General features: G+C 43.9%; 1 protein-coding gene across 7 annotated transcripts in view; it reads left to right on the forward strand.

Moving 5' to 3' along the window:
• The window catches only part of MKNK1 (MAPK interacting serine/threonine kinase 1), a 50003-nt gene that overhangs the window by 28444 nt on the left and 9193 nt on the right, over positions 1–12366 (forward strand). For all 7 annotated transcript variants that reach the window (XM_043876566.1, XM_043876568.1, XM_043876569.1 and 4 more), the window contains 4 exons: positions 1434–1513; positions 3411–3484; positions 5547–5651; positions 8934–8989. In XM_043876566.1, coding sequence (XP_043732501.1) covers positions 1434–1513; positions 3411–3484; positions 5547–5651; positions 8934–8989 — 315 coding nt within the window. The remainder of the gene's footprint in view (positions 1–1433; positions 1514–3410; positions 3485–5546; positions 5652–8933; positions 8990–12366) is intronic.

Below are 12366 nucleotides of genomic sequence, written 5' to 3' on the forward strand. Positions count from 1 at the left end.
TGTCTCTCCTGTTCTTTGAAAGTGCCCCAGATGTGGGCTACTTCTCCAGCCTGGCTCCACTATACTTGATTTTATTAGGGCTTTGCACAACAGCCATCCAACTGATGAATCCTAGAGTCTTACTCTTGGAATGGAATTTCAAGATAATCTGGACTTGAGCCTCCCTTGTAACTCCTCATAGTTTTCCATGTTTTGCACACCCCTATGATCTCTGGTAGCAAGAGCTCTTTGCCTCCTCAGAGAAAATCATGCCATCCAACTATGCGGGATAGTTGCCTGCTAGGAATTTCTTTCTAACTTTGATCTGCTTGATGAACGAACAAGCTGAATAGCTTCTGTGCCCCAGAACCACGCCTCTCTGCCAGCTCAGAACGGGAGTCCAGTGGTCTACTAACCAACTTGGACTTGTTTAGAAAATTACACTTGGTTGTAGATGTGTGTGCTGCTACATGTTGGAGACGTTTGAAGTGTCTTCGGTGACAGTCTTGGGATGAAGGACCCAGATGTCTGCCCACCCCACACATGGGACTGTCAGGCAGTAACAGCTCTGCAGAGGACTTCCTCGAAGGCTCTACCTGCAGCGGTTTGGGGCTCTGGATGGGTCTGTAGAGATGTGCAGAGTCAGCCAGTCCCCACATAACTCACCTGCTCATCTGTTGGCTGGCCCATTCCTTCAGTCAATACTTGCCAAGCATCTCCAGGTATAGGTGGGGAGGGGGAGCAGCTCACAGCATCATTGGAGAGACAGAACCTCCGGGTTCTCTGAGCAAAGTTGTGTAGGATATAAGCGGATATTGGACAGTGAGGGCTTTAGAAGCAGCTGTGGGCTTGAACAGCAGCCCTGCCACTTAGCAGAGCTGTGAGCAAAATGCTTTACCTCTGCCTGTTCTTTCGGGATTGTGTTGTAAGGATTAACTGAGATTGTGTACCTAAATGACTTCATATAGTCCCTGCCAAAGGGTAAGTTCTCAGAAGAATTGCAGAAGCGGCATCTGAGCTGGGCCTTGGAGCTTTATTGCCTCCTCACTGTATCCCTTATCCCCTTGCTCTTCCTCCAGCACTAGAAGATCCTTCAGTAGAGTGTGTAAGTTCTTAGCCTTAAGGCAGAGAGAGATGCCTTCAGAGTAGGAGCTTGGTAGAGCTGGTTCTTTGTCTTGCTGGCTGCCTCAGTCTCCCCTGGGCTGCTGGGGTAGCACCCTCACAGGCTTCGATGGCGATGTACTTGGCCAGAGTCAAACAGGTGGGCTGGAAGGTCCTGGGGCCAGTCTGTTGCTTTGCTGACAGAAGCACAGTGCCTGCGTCACCATGGCCTACTCCAGACTTTTGCTTGACGCTGGATTTCGGCTGAATTGGCCTTGCACTCTGCCAGAGGGCACCTGTTGGGAGTGTTTTGACCAGGTGGGTGTATATGACAGGTTTTATTTTTCACACAGATCATCGAAAAACATGCAGGACACAGTCGGAGTAGGGTATTTCGGGAGGTGGAGACGCTCTATCAGTGTCAAGGAAACAAGTGAGTATAGTGTTGGGTGACTTGCTGATTCTCTGGGAGTGAGGGATGGTTGGCTACAGAAAAGGAAGTTATTTCTCACCATCTCACAACCCCAGCAGTTAGCTCTTGCTCCTTCCCCACATCTGTATATAACTCCTTCCATCTTACAATTTTTAAAAGAGAGAGACAGAGAGAAGCAGCAGCAGCAAAGAAGCTGTCTTCTGTGTAGGCTGAAATACTGTACATACCAGGAATTTAGACAAGTTAGAAGAGCAAGCAATCTGAATCAGTGGCTGCTTGGAAAAAAATAGGTTTTATTTCTTGCAAGCACCTGTAGAAAGTAGGTTGAGTGTTGCCAAGTAGAAATCTATAGGGACCTGCTTTAGTAAATAGATGAGGATGATGATGCTATGGAGACTATTTGTGCTGTTTTCTGTTTCTGGCATATTTACATATGTGCAGCTGCTACTAGGCCTTCCCTCATAGCTCAGTTGGTAAAGAATCCACCTACAATGCAGGAGACCCCAGTTCAGTTCCTGGGTCGGGAAGATCCTCTGGAGAAGGGATAGGCTACCCACTCCAGTATTCTTGGGCTTTCCTTGTGATTCAACTGGTAAAGAATCCACCTGCAATGCAGGAGACGTGGGTTCAATCCCTGGGTTGGGAAGATCCCCTGGAGAAGGAAAAGGTTACCCACTCCAGTATTCTGGCCTAGAGAATTCCATGGACTATACAGTCCATGGGGTTGCAAAGAGTTGGACACAACTGAGCAACTTCGACTTTCAGCCACTACTAAGGGTCCTGAAACCTTGTTTAAAACTCTTTGCTTGATAACTGGGCCAAGGTAGTGTCTAGCCCCATCTTATTCTGCTTACCACCAACTCCGAATGAGTGGCTCTCCCACTGTGGCTTTAAATCAGGGTCACCTCTAAGACTCCGCTTCCCGCTCTCTCCTGTCATGGCAGGGTCAGCAGGGAGCCAGTGGCCAGTATTGATGGCTTTGTCATTAAGCTTGGAAGAAGGGGGCTGCTGTTGATTTAACTCCAGGCACTGCCTCTACAATCTTCTTTCAAATTAGGCCATTTTGGCCATCTTATTCAGACGCCTTTTTGCTAGTAAAAGCCCGATGTCTGTCCCAAAGTGGTCAGCATTTTTTTATGAGAGACAGATTTTTATTTTCAGCCCTGCAGCTTCTGAGTTCAGCATTACAGACTCTACTTGGTTTATTTCATTCTTTAAAAGAAAAAAGCCCCCAACACCTCTGATATCCAGGCTGGTGGCTTCCCTACTGAGTTACAAGACGACCTTGTTGGCAGAGCGCAGTAATGCTCAGGCAGACAGAGAGTGCTCACCGGGGAAGGCCACAAGTGCTATGGTGGCAGGGAATGCGGCCGTTTCATTAAGTAGTGCTTAGCAGTTAGGGTCTAGCGGTGCCCACGTTAGGCCCCAAGTCTATTTGACAGATGTTTCCATTTTCTCCAGGCAATGTAAATACTGCCCCGTGATTTATGGGCAAGAGGGAGGGCAAGTAATTATTTGCTGCTTGCCTCCAGGACACACACCTACTATTCAGTGTTATTAGCCGCAATTGCTTCCAGTCGGCTGCAGATTTTATTCAGTTTAATGTGACCGGGACTTTTTTTATAACTCTACCTAGTGGGTTTTAGGGTTGGGGTTTGACAGCACAGACTTGGTGAAAACACCAGAGACTGAACATTATGGAAAGATAAGGTGACCTGAATCTTGCTAACACCGTTGGCTACCTCTTAAACCTGGGTCTTTAATAAGCATTCTGATTTCAAGTTGATTTCTGCCCGTTACAGAGTATCTGTTTTTTTTTTGGTCTATTTATAAGTGAGCTTCAGTATATAACACCATTTTCCCTTTTTTCTTTTCCTCCTATTTTTCCCTATTTAAGGCACATTTTGGAGCTGATTGAGTTCTTTGAAGACGACACAAGGTTTTACTTGGTCTTTGAGAAATTGCAAGGAGGTACTTAACTGTTGAGCGTGTGTTCGGACTTCTGATTAAGACCCAGGGTAGTGATCATCCATCATGAATCCCAGAGACTTCTAAAATGAGTCAAACTAATAAAAAGGATGAAGGACTTAAAACTGCCCTTGATTTGGGAGAAGGAAGGCCGGAGGGAAGGATGATAATTAGCATTTTGCAGGACTTAGAATGTCATTGGTGTGTGCACTCTATAAATGCCTTCTCATTATAATAGGGCTCATATATAGATATATTTCATCATTGATTTATCAATCCATTGTTTTGACATATTCACTATTTAATGGAATTAATTGTGGGGCAGAAGCTCTTACACACACTGCGAAGTCCAAAAAGGCTCACAGAGGAGAGGAGGGATGCACTGTTTAGGACACAGACCAGGATAGAAAGGAGGCCTGAGAAGTGCCGTCCTGCAGGTGGAAAGATGCCATTCTTGACCACCACTGCTTCTGCCATCACCCACACACATGATCGCTGGAATATATATTTAAGTTGCCTTTCTGACATAGAGAAGCCCCTTCCCTCCCTATCACTCGCCCATCCCTAGGTCACATTTGCAAGGTGAAGATTAAGGAGGTTGTCTGGAGCCAAGTGGAGTTCTACACAGGGAGGGCCTAGGTGGTTAAGGGAGCTCCATCTCTTACTAGCTGTGTGACCTTGAGCAAGTCATCTAACCTTTCCAAATGGTACTCTCTGTAATCTGTAAATAGGGGAAATGACAGCTCCTACCTCTTTGGAACACTGTCAAGATTAAATGAGATAATTCATGTGAAATGCTTAGCTCAGTGCCCAGTGAGCACTAAAGGCTTAATAAATGTCAGATGTTAATATTATTAAAACAATTGGGTGTACTGGGGGCTATTGTAGACATGTACTCTTCACCTTCCCTTTTAACAAATTTGGAAACAAGACTTGAGCAAGCCCAAGACTTAACATAGAGCCAGTTTTCTCAAAATGTTCCACAGTGTATTGGGATCCTTTGTTTACTCTGGCAAGTGAAAGATCTTTCATACTCTTCCCATGTCAAAAGCCAGAGGTAATAAGTAAACATGTGCCATTTGTGGGGCACAGAGATGACACCTTCAGGCCCGAAATTCTGGCTTCCAGTGGTGAGCACAGACCACATGGAACCAAGCCATATGCTTATGCCTGTGTGCGCCCCGCTTCACCAAGCAACACTAGCCCTGTGAATTACCTGTTCTGAGATGCCTGATGCAGCCGGGTTTATCTGTAGCCATGTCACTCTACTGAGGCCAGACTCAGTGGGTAAAAAAGAGTGGTTGGCTCAGAGAATCCTATCCCCCAAAGCAGTCAAACCACAAGCCCTGCTGAGGAGAGGTCTGCACAGGCTCCAGGGCCAGACTTACTGGGCTCGATTCCTGATGACGTCTCCATTTACTGATACGTGATCTGGAACAAGTTGCTTAACCTTTCTTGGCTTCAGGTTAGTGAGGATTACCCTGTTTTGTACATTACGTCCAGTTGCAGTGAGGATAAGATAATCTATTTTAAAAATACCACGTAGTGCTTGGTACAGAGCAACTACTCAATAAATATTAGCCATTGCCAACAAAATAACAGCAACAATAATAATAATAATAATAAATGGGAAATTTCAGGAGAGAAAGCAGTTTTTTCCCTTTTTCTAGACCTTTACACAACCAGTAGAGGTGTGGCATTTCCACCTGAAAGCCTGTGCTCTTGTTTGGACCTGAGCTCAGATGCAAGGGAGGAAAAGTTCCTCTAGAGAGGCCCCCAGCCCCAGGTGGAGTCACTTTTAGTTCCTTTCGATTTCAGAAGCCAGATCTATCCCACATCTGCCCTTCTGCACTCATAGACAGGTGCAGAAGATAGCTGTCCAGTTCTTTTCAGTCCAGTTTTGTGCTGGTACCTGGTCTATGCCAGATACCACACTGGTGCTGGACATTCAGTGATGAGTAAGCCTGTGTCCCCACCTGAAACTTTTGAAAACTTGGCCTCTGAGAAGTTACTACTCTTACTAGAGCCTGAAAAGACAGTCCTCTCTGCCCCTTCTGCTCTTCAGGCTCCATCTTGGCCCACATCCAGAAGCAGAAGCACTTCAATGAGCGAGAAGCCAGCCGAGTGGTGCAGGATGTCGCTGCCGCCCTTGACTTCCTGCACACCAAGGGTGAGCCAGGCCTTGGCCTTAGTGGGTGGGTTTGGCTGGTCGCCTCTGAGGGCCAAGGGAGAGGGACAGACCAGGTAGAAGGCTGGGAGCTGGTGCAGCTAGCAGGCACACCCAGGATGGTGAGGGGCCAGGCCAGGGTGGCTCCTATACTTCTGATGCGGATGGCAGGTGGTTGTGGAACTATTAAGCAGGCTAGGGATACAGGAAAAAGAGCAAGGAGGGGAAAAATAGATTTCATGTTGAACAAGGGATGTCTGAGTGTGTGTATGTGAATGATCTTTTCCTTTACTAATGAAGAATACAAAAACCATGCATAATATAACCTAGATTCTAGGATGAATATTTGGGTATTATTCAGTCTAGTGTTTTAAAAATATATCACCTGTATCTCTCTTTTCAAAATTGGCATGGTAGTATATGTGTAGTTTATATCTTGTTCACAATAAATGGGAAATGCATTTTTTTATTAACATGGTAAGTTGGAGGTATCTGTTGAACATTGATTGTGATGGTAAATAGCAGGCTACTATTGTTTGAATTACACTTCAGTGTATGGTTCCTTATCTAGAACTTCTGTAGTCAGTTAAATATTTTTGCACATTATATGTTTTCACATTTCTGGTAATATGTTTACTATCACATACATTTTAAAATTTGCCTAACAGCAGTACCATAGCAAAAATGAATTCTGGCTTCACCTTTTTTTGCCAGCTATGTGCTTTCCCAGTACCATTGGCTCCCTCCTAGAGTTGTGGTGAGAATTAAGAGAGGTCATAATGACGTCACCAACAGTAGCTAACACTTTATGTAGCACTTGTTATGTGCCAGGCACTGTCCAAGGTCTTTTATATGTATCAATTCGCTTACATAATTGTGTGTGTGTTATACACATGTAATAGTGGAGCACAGTGCCTGGCACTTAGTAGTTCTTCAAAAATATTTCCTCTACCCTGCACCCCAACCAAGCAGGCATCCTTATACTAATTCCCTTAAAGAAAAATGTCCTGCCTTCTTGGGGTGGGAGTGGAGCACATACTTTGAGGTTTAGTTCCGCTCCTTTCACTTCTGTGACATTGGCCAGCCTCGCTGGTCAGGAGCGCTCAGGTCCACTTGCAGGCATGATGCTCCTGCATCCTGCTTTGTGCCAGCAATACAGTGCAGCTGGTGAGGCGTGTGCAGGAGGGGAGGCTCACCAATCCGCCTCGCTTCCTCCAGGGCCTGAGGAAACTACTCCATGCCCACGCTGGGGGCCTGACTTGCACATGGGATGAAAATTCCTAGAAGGGGGCGTCTGTACTTTGCACAGCATGATGAATAGCTGTAGTTCTGTTTCTGAAAGCTGGGATGCATGTATGTAACACCTGCCTGACAGAGATTTACAACTGCTCCCCAAGCAGCCTCGGTAGATTGCAAAACTGGGTCACGCTTTTTACAAGATCCATACGTTGGAGGGGAGTAAAGGTGGTTTTATTTCTTATTTATTTATTTATTTTCACCAGAATGCACTACAGGGACCAGAGGCTGGTGGTGTCTTAGGAATTCTGAAGTGAGCTGGTTAACATCTAGATGGCCAGCTGCCCATGTGACTAGAAGTTGGAGGGGATGAAAAACGATTTGCAGCTGAACTTGGCTGTTTTCTAAATAACTTCACACCTGAAAGATGAATTGGGCTAGAATGGGTCAGCCTGAAACAAGTTCCATACTTTTAAATACTGGACACAGTGCAGCTCAACCTCTGGGAAATGAACTGAAGCAGCTCGATGGCCGGTGTGCTCACCGAGGCAGGCCTATTATTATGGCTGACTCTTAGTTCTCAGGCCAGGGGACGACGGGGCCATGGGCATCTATTTGGAGAGTAAGGCTGCATGTGTGGCTTGTGATCCTTCTGTGGGAGCACTTGCTGTAATGGAAAATATCTTTCACTTTTAGTGCAGCAAGCTGCAGCCTGGCTCAATTTGTGCAGCCTGGACTGAGTTGCTCTGGGTTCTCATTCAATTAGGTGACTGATGAAGTTACTTAGCCTGCTGGAGCTCAGGTTCTTCCTCCCTAGTGAAGAGCGTCTGGTGGGCTGGGCCTCTGCCTTCTGCCGGTGAGCCAGAGGGCTGCCGGCAAAGTTGATCAGCAAGGGAGGTATAGTGAAGCGGAGTCTGCTGTTCTCCATTATTCCATGAATCCTCTGCTGCTTCCCAGTACTTCCAAGCAGTAGCTGTTAAACTTTTACTCTATTTTACAGCCTTTCTATCTCTGCACCATACACTCTGCAGGAGGAAAAAGGAATGGGAGGTTTCTGTGTCCACCACTAGAACACCATGGCCATGAGTCTTTGTCAGTGTTTTTGGTTAAAAGATGGTTTACCCCCAGATGTCTTATTGGCCAAGTCAGCAGCTTTTAATGTCTCATGGGGTAAGCTGGTATCTGCAGTCTCCCTCAAGAAGGTCTGACCAAAATGCAGGGATTGTTGTTGTTTAGTCCCTAAGTTGCGTCCTACTCCTTTTTGACCCCATGGACTAGCCCACTAGGCTCCTCTGTCCATGGTCTTATTCAGGCAGGAATACTGGAATGAGTTGTTTCCTTCTCCAGGGGGAATCTTGCCGATCCAGGGATTGAACCCACGTCTGCTGCATTGGCAGGCGGATTCTTTCCACTGAGCCACCAGGGAAGCCCAAAATACAGGGGAGGTTCTTAAGAACAGCACCGTTGGGCCAAAGTAGTCCTTGCTGACCTTCTGATAGGACTGTCTTATACATGGTGAGCAAGTGAGAAGGGAGACAAGCTTTGGGAGATTTGTTAACTAACTCAATCCTCTGAACATTCAGGGAGTCCTACTGAAGGAATCTTTTTTTTTTTTTAAGTTGGCCACACAAGAAGAAATGAGGTAAAGCAGTTCCAGCCCCCTGAGATGCTCTTAAACAAGACACTAATTATTTCTTCATTTCTGTTCCAAGCGGGGCTGTTCAGAGGGCTCTTTGCTCTGGTTTGTATTAGGCTGCTTACTCTGGGTTGGCAGTGCAGTGCTGAGAGGTGGGCTTGCTGGGATTCATTTAGCCCTTCTTATCCCTGCCAGACTTCTAAAGCTTCTGCTTCAGAAGAACTTGCAGAATCAACTGTGCTTTCTGTTTGTGTCTCTGGTTACTTCTGCCTCCTGTAGCTCGTTGATTTTTTAATGTACCATAATTGGGAATTAATCTGTGAACAACAGCATTTGGAAAAAATTAATTGTGTGTGGAGTGTTTGATAATTGTGTGTATATGTTAACCATTTCTTTGTTCTTTGTCATTTCAGGCATTGCTCATCGAGATCTGAAGCCAGAAAATATACTGTGTGAATCTCCAGAAAAGGTACCTGGGGCCTGATTTGGGGTGTCACAGTTGACACAGACACAGGGAAGCCATGCTTACTTTCAGTGTAAATCATCAGCGGCTCTCTCAGCCCCAATTGAACTGACTGTTACAGACACATAAGAGTGTTATCCTAATGTGTAGTGTTTCTACATCCCAGACAGGGCTAGTCCTGGGCCCTTCTGTGTTCTTTATGAGCGGATTGTCATAAACCTGAGAGTTTGTAAAATATATGAGACCTGCACACAGTGATTGTTTTCTAGCCCAGTGCACCTACTTTTAGAACAGTAGGTGTGAGTCAAACAACAATTTGATCTTACATCAAGCAAATCTCTGCTTGTGAATGATGTTTATGTTACAGTATGTGTGCCTACTATTGTCTACCACTACAAGCTATAGTTGGGAAGCAAGTTCTTTTTTTTTTTTTTTTTTTTTTTATTAGTTGGAGGCTAATTACTTCACAACATTTCAGTAGGTTTTGTCATACATTGATATGAATCAGCCATAGATTTACACGTATTCCCCATCCCGATCCCCCCTCCCACCTCCCTCTCCACCCGATTCCTCTGGGTCTTCCCAGTGCACCAGGCCCGAGCACTTGTCTCATGCATCCCACCTGGGCTGGTGATCTGTTTCATCATAGATAGTATACATGCTGTTCTTTTGAAACATCCCACCCTCACCTTCTCCCACAGAGTTCAAAAGTCTGTTCTGTATTTCTGTGTCTCTTTTTCTGTTTTGCATATAGGGTTATCGTTACCATCTTTCTAAATTCCATATATATGTGTTAGTATGCTGTAATGTTCTTTATCTTTCTGGCTTACTTCACTCTGTATAATGGGCTCCAGTTTCATCCATCTCATTAGGACTGATTCAAATGAATTCTTTTTAACGGCTGAGTAATATTCCATGGTGTATATGTACCACAGCTTCCTTATCCATTCATCTGCTGATGGGCATCTAGGTTGCTTCCATGTCCTGGCTATTATAAACAGTGCTGCGATGAACATTGGGGTGCACGTGTCTCTTTCAGATCTGGTTTCCTCAGTGTGTATGCCCAAAAGTGGGATTGCTGGGTCATATGGCAGTTCTATTTCCAGTTTTTTAAGAAATCTCCGCACTGTTTTCCATAGCGGCTGTACTAGTTTGCATTACCACCAACAGTGTAAGAGGGTTCCCTTTTCTCCACACCCTCTCCAGCAGTTATTGCTTGTAGACTTTTGGATAGCAGCCATCCTGACTGGCATGTAATGGTACCTCATTGTGGTTTTGATTTGCATTTCTCTAATAATGAGTGATGTTGAGCATCTTTTCATGTGTTTGTTAGCCATCTGTATGTCTTCTTTGGAGAAATGTCTGTTTAGTTCTTTGGCCCATTTTTTGATTAGGTCATTTATTTTTCTGGAATTGAGCTGCAGGAGTTGCTTATATATTTTTGAGATTAATCCTTTGTCTGTTTCTTCATTTGCTATTATTTTCTCCCAATCGGAGGGCTGTCTTTTCACCTTACTTATAGTTTCCTTTGTAGTGCAAAAGCTTTTAAGTTTCATTAGGTCCCATTTGTTTATTTTTGCTTTTATTTCCAATATTCTGGGAGGTGGGTCATAGAGGATCTTGCTGTGATTTATGTCGGAGAGTGTTTTGCCTATGTTCTCCTCTAGGAGTCTTATAGTTTCTGGTCTTACATTTAGATCTTTAATCCATTTTGAGTTTATTTTTGTGTATGGTGTTAGAAAGTGTTCTAGTTTCATTCTTTTACAAGTGGTTGACCAGTTTTCCCAGCACCACTTGTTAAAGAGGTTGTCTTTTTTCCATTGTATATCCTTGCCTCCTTTGTCAAAGATAAGATGTCCATAAGTTCGTGGATTTATCTCTGGGCTTTCTATTCTGTTCCATTGATCTATATTTCTGTCTTTGTGCCAGTACCATACTGTCTTGATGACTGTGGCTTTGTAGTAGAGTCTGAAGTCAGACAGGTTGATTCCTCCAGTTCCATTCTTCTTTCTCAAGATTACTTTGGCTATTCGAGGTTTTTTGTATTTCCATACAAATTGTGAAATTCTTTGGTCTAGTTCTGTGAAAAATACCGTTGGTAGCTTGATAGGAATTGCATTGAATCTATAGATTGCTTTGGGTAGAATAGCCGTTTTGACAATATTGATTCTTCCAATCCATGAACACGGTATGTTTCTCCATCTGTTTGTGTCCTCTTTGATTTCTTTCATCAGTGTTTTATAGTTTTCTATGTATAGGTCTTTTGTTTCTTTAGGTAGATATACTCCTAAGTATTTTATTCTTTTTGTTGCAATGGTGAATGGAATTGTTTCCTTAATTTCTCTTTCTGTTTTTTCATTGTTAGTATATAGGAATGCAAGGGATTTCTGTGTGTTAATTTTATATCCTGCAACTTTACTATATTCATTGATTAGCTCTAGTAATTTTCTGGAAGAGTCTTTAGTGTTTTCTATGTAGAGGATCATGTCATCTGCAAACAGTGAGAGTTTCACTTCTTCTTTTCCTATCTGGATTCCTTTTACTTCTTTTTCTGCTCTGATTGCTGTGGCCAAAACTTCCAACACTATGTTGAATAGTAGTGGTGAGAGTGGGCACCCTTGTCTTGTTCCTGATTTCAGGGGGAATGCTTTCAATTTTTCACCATTGAGGGTGATGCTTGCTGTGGGTTTGTCATATATAGCTTTTATTATGTTGAGGTATGTTCCTTCTATTCCTGCTTTTTGGAGAGTTTTAATCATAAATGAGTGTTGAATTTTGTCAAAGGCTTTCTCTGCATCTATTGAGATAATCATATGGTTTTTATCTTTCAATTTGTTAATGTGGTGTATTACATTGATTGATTTGCGGATATTAAAGAATCCTTGCATTCCTGGGATAAAGCCCACTTGGTCATGGTGTATGATTTTTTTAATATGTTGGGAAGCAAGTTCTTAAAAAGGGTTTGTGCTTCCATTTTTATTTCCAAAGGTACCCATTAAAAAGAAGGCATTTATACTTGGTGTTGAACAAATGCAGCCTATGTTTTAAGCCGTTGGATTGATTTATCTGTTTCTGGCTGCGCTGGGTCTTCGTTGTGGCTCCCAGGCTTGGTAGTGCTGAGCGTGGGCTTAGTCGCCCCAGTGCACATGGGATCTTAGTTTGTGGACCAGGGATTGATACCATGTTCATTTGCAGGCAGATTCTTAACCACTGGACCACCAAGGAAGTCCCCAAATGCAGCCTATTTTAATCTTTATCTTAATCCGTTAGTAAATGGAAATAAATCTGTTTGCATTTCCATAAGCATATGTGAATTTGACAGATTATTTGTTAGGAGGGTTTAGGCATAGGTTATTTTGATGGCCCACATTCCTAGCTCTGTG

Source organism: Cervus elaphus, chromosome 20 (assembly GCF_910594005.1).
Source record: "Cervus elaphus chromosome 20, mCerEla1.1, whole genome shotgun sequence".
Taxonomy (NCBI): domain Eukaryota; kingdom Metazoa; phylum Chordata; class Mammalia; order Artiodactyla; family Cervidae; genus Cervus; species Cervus elaphus.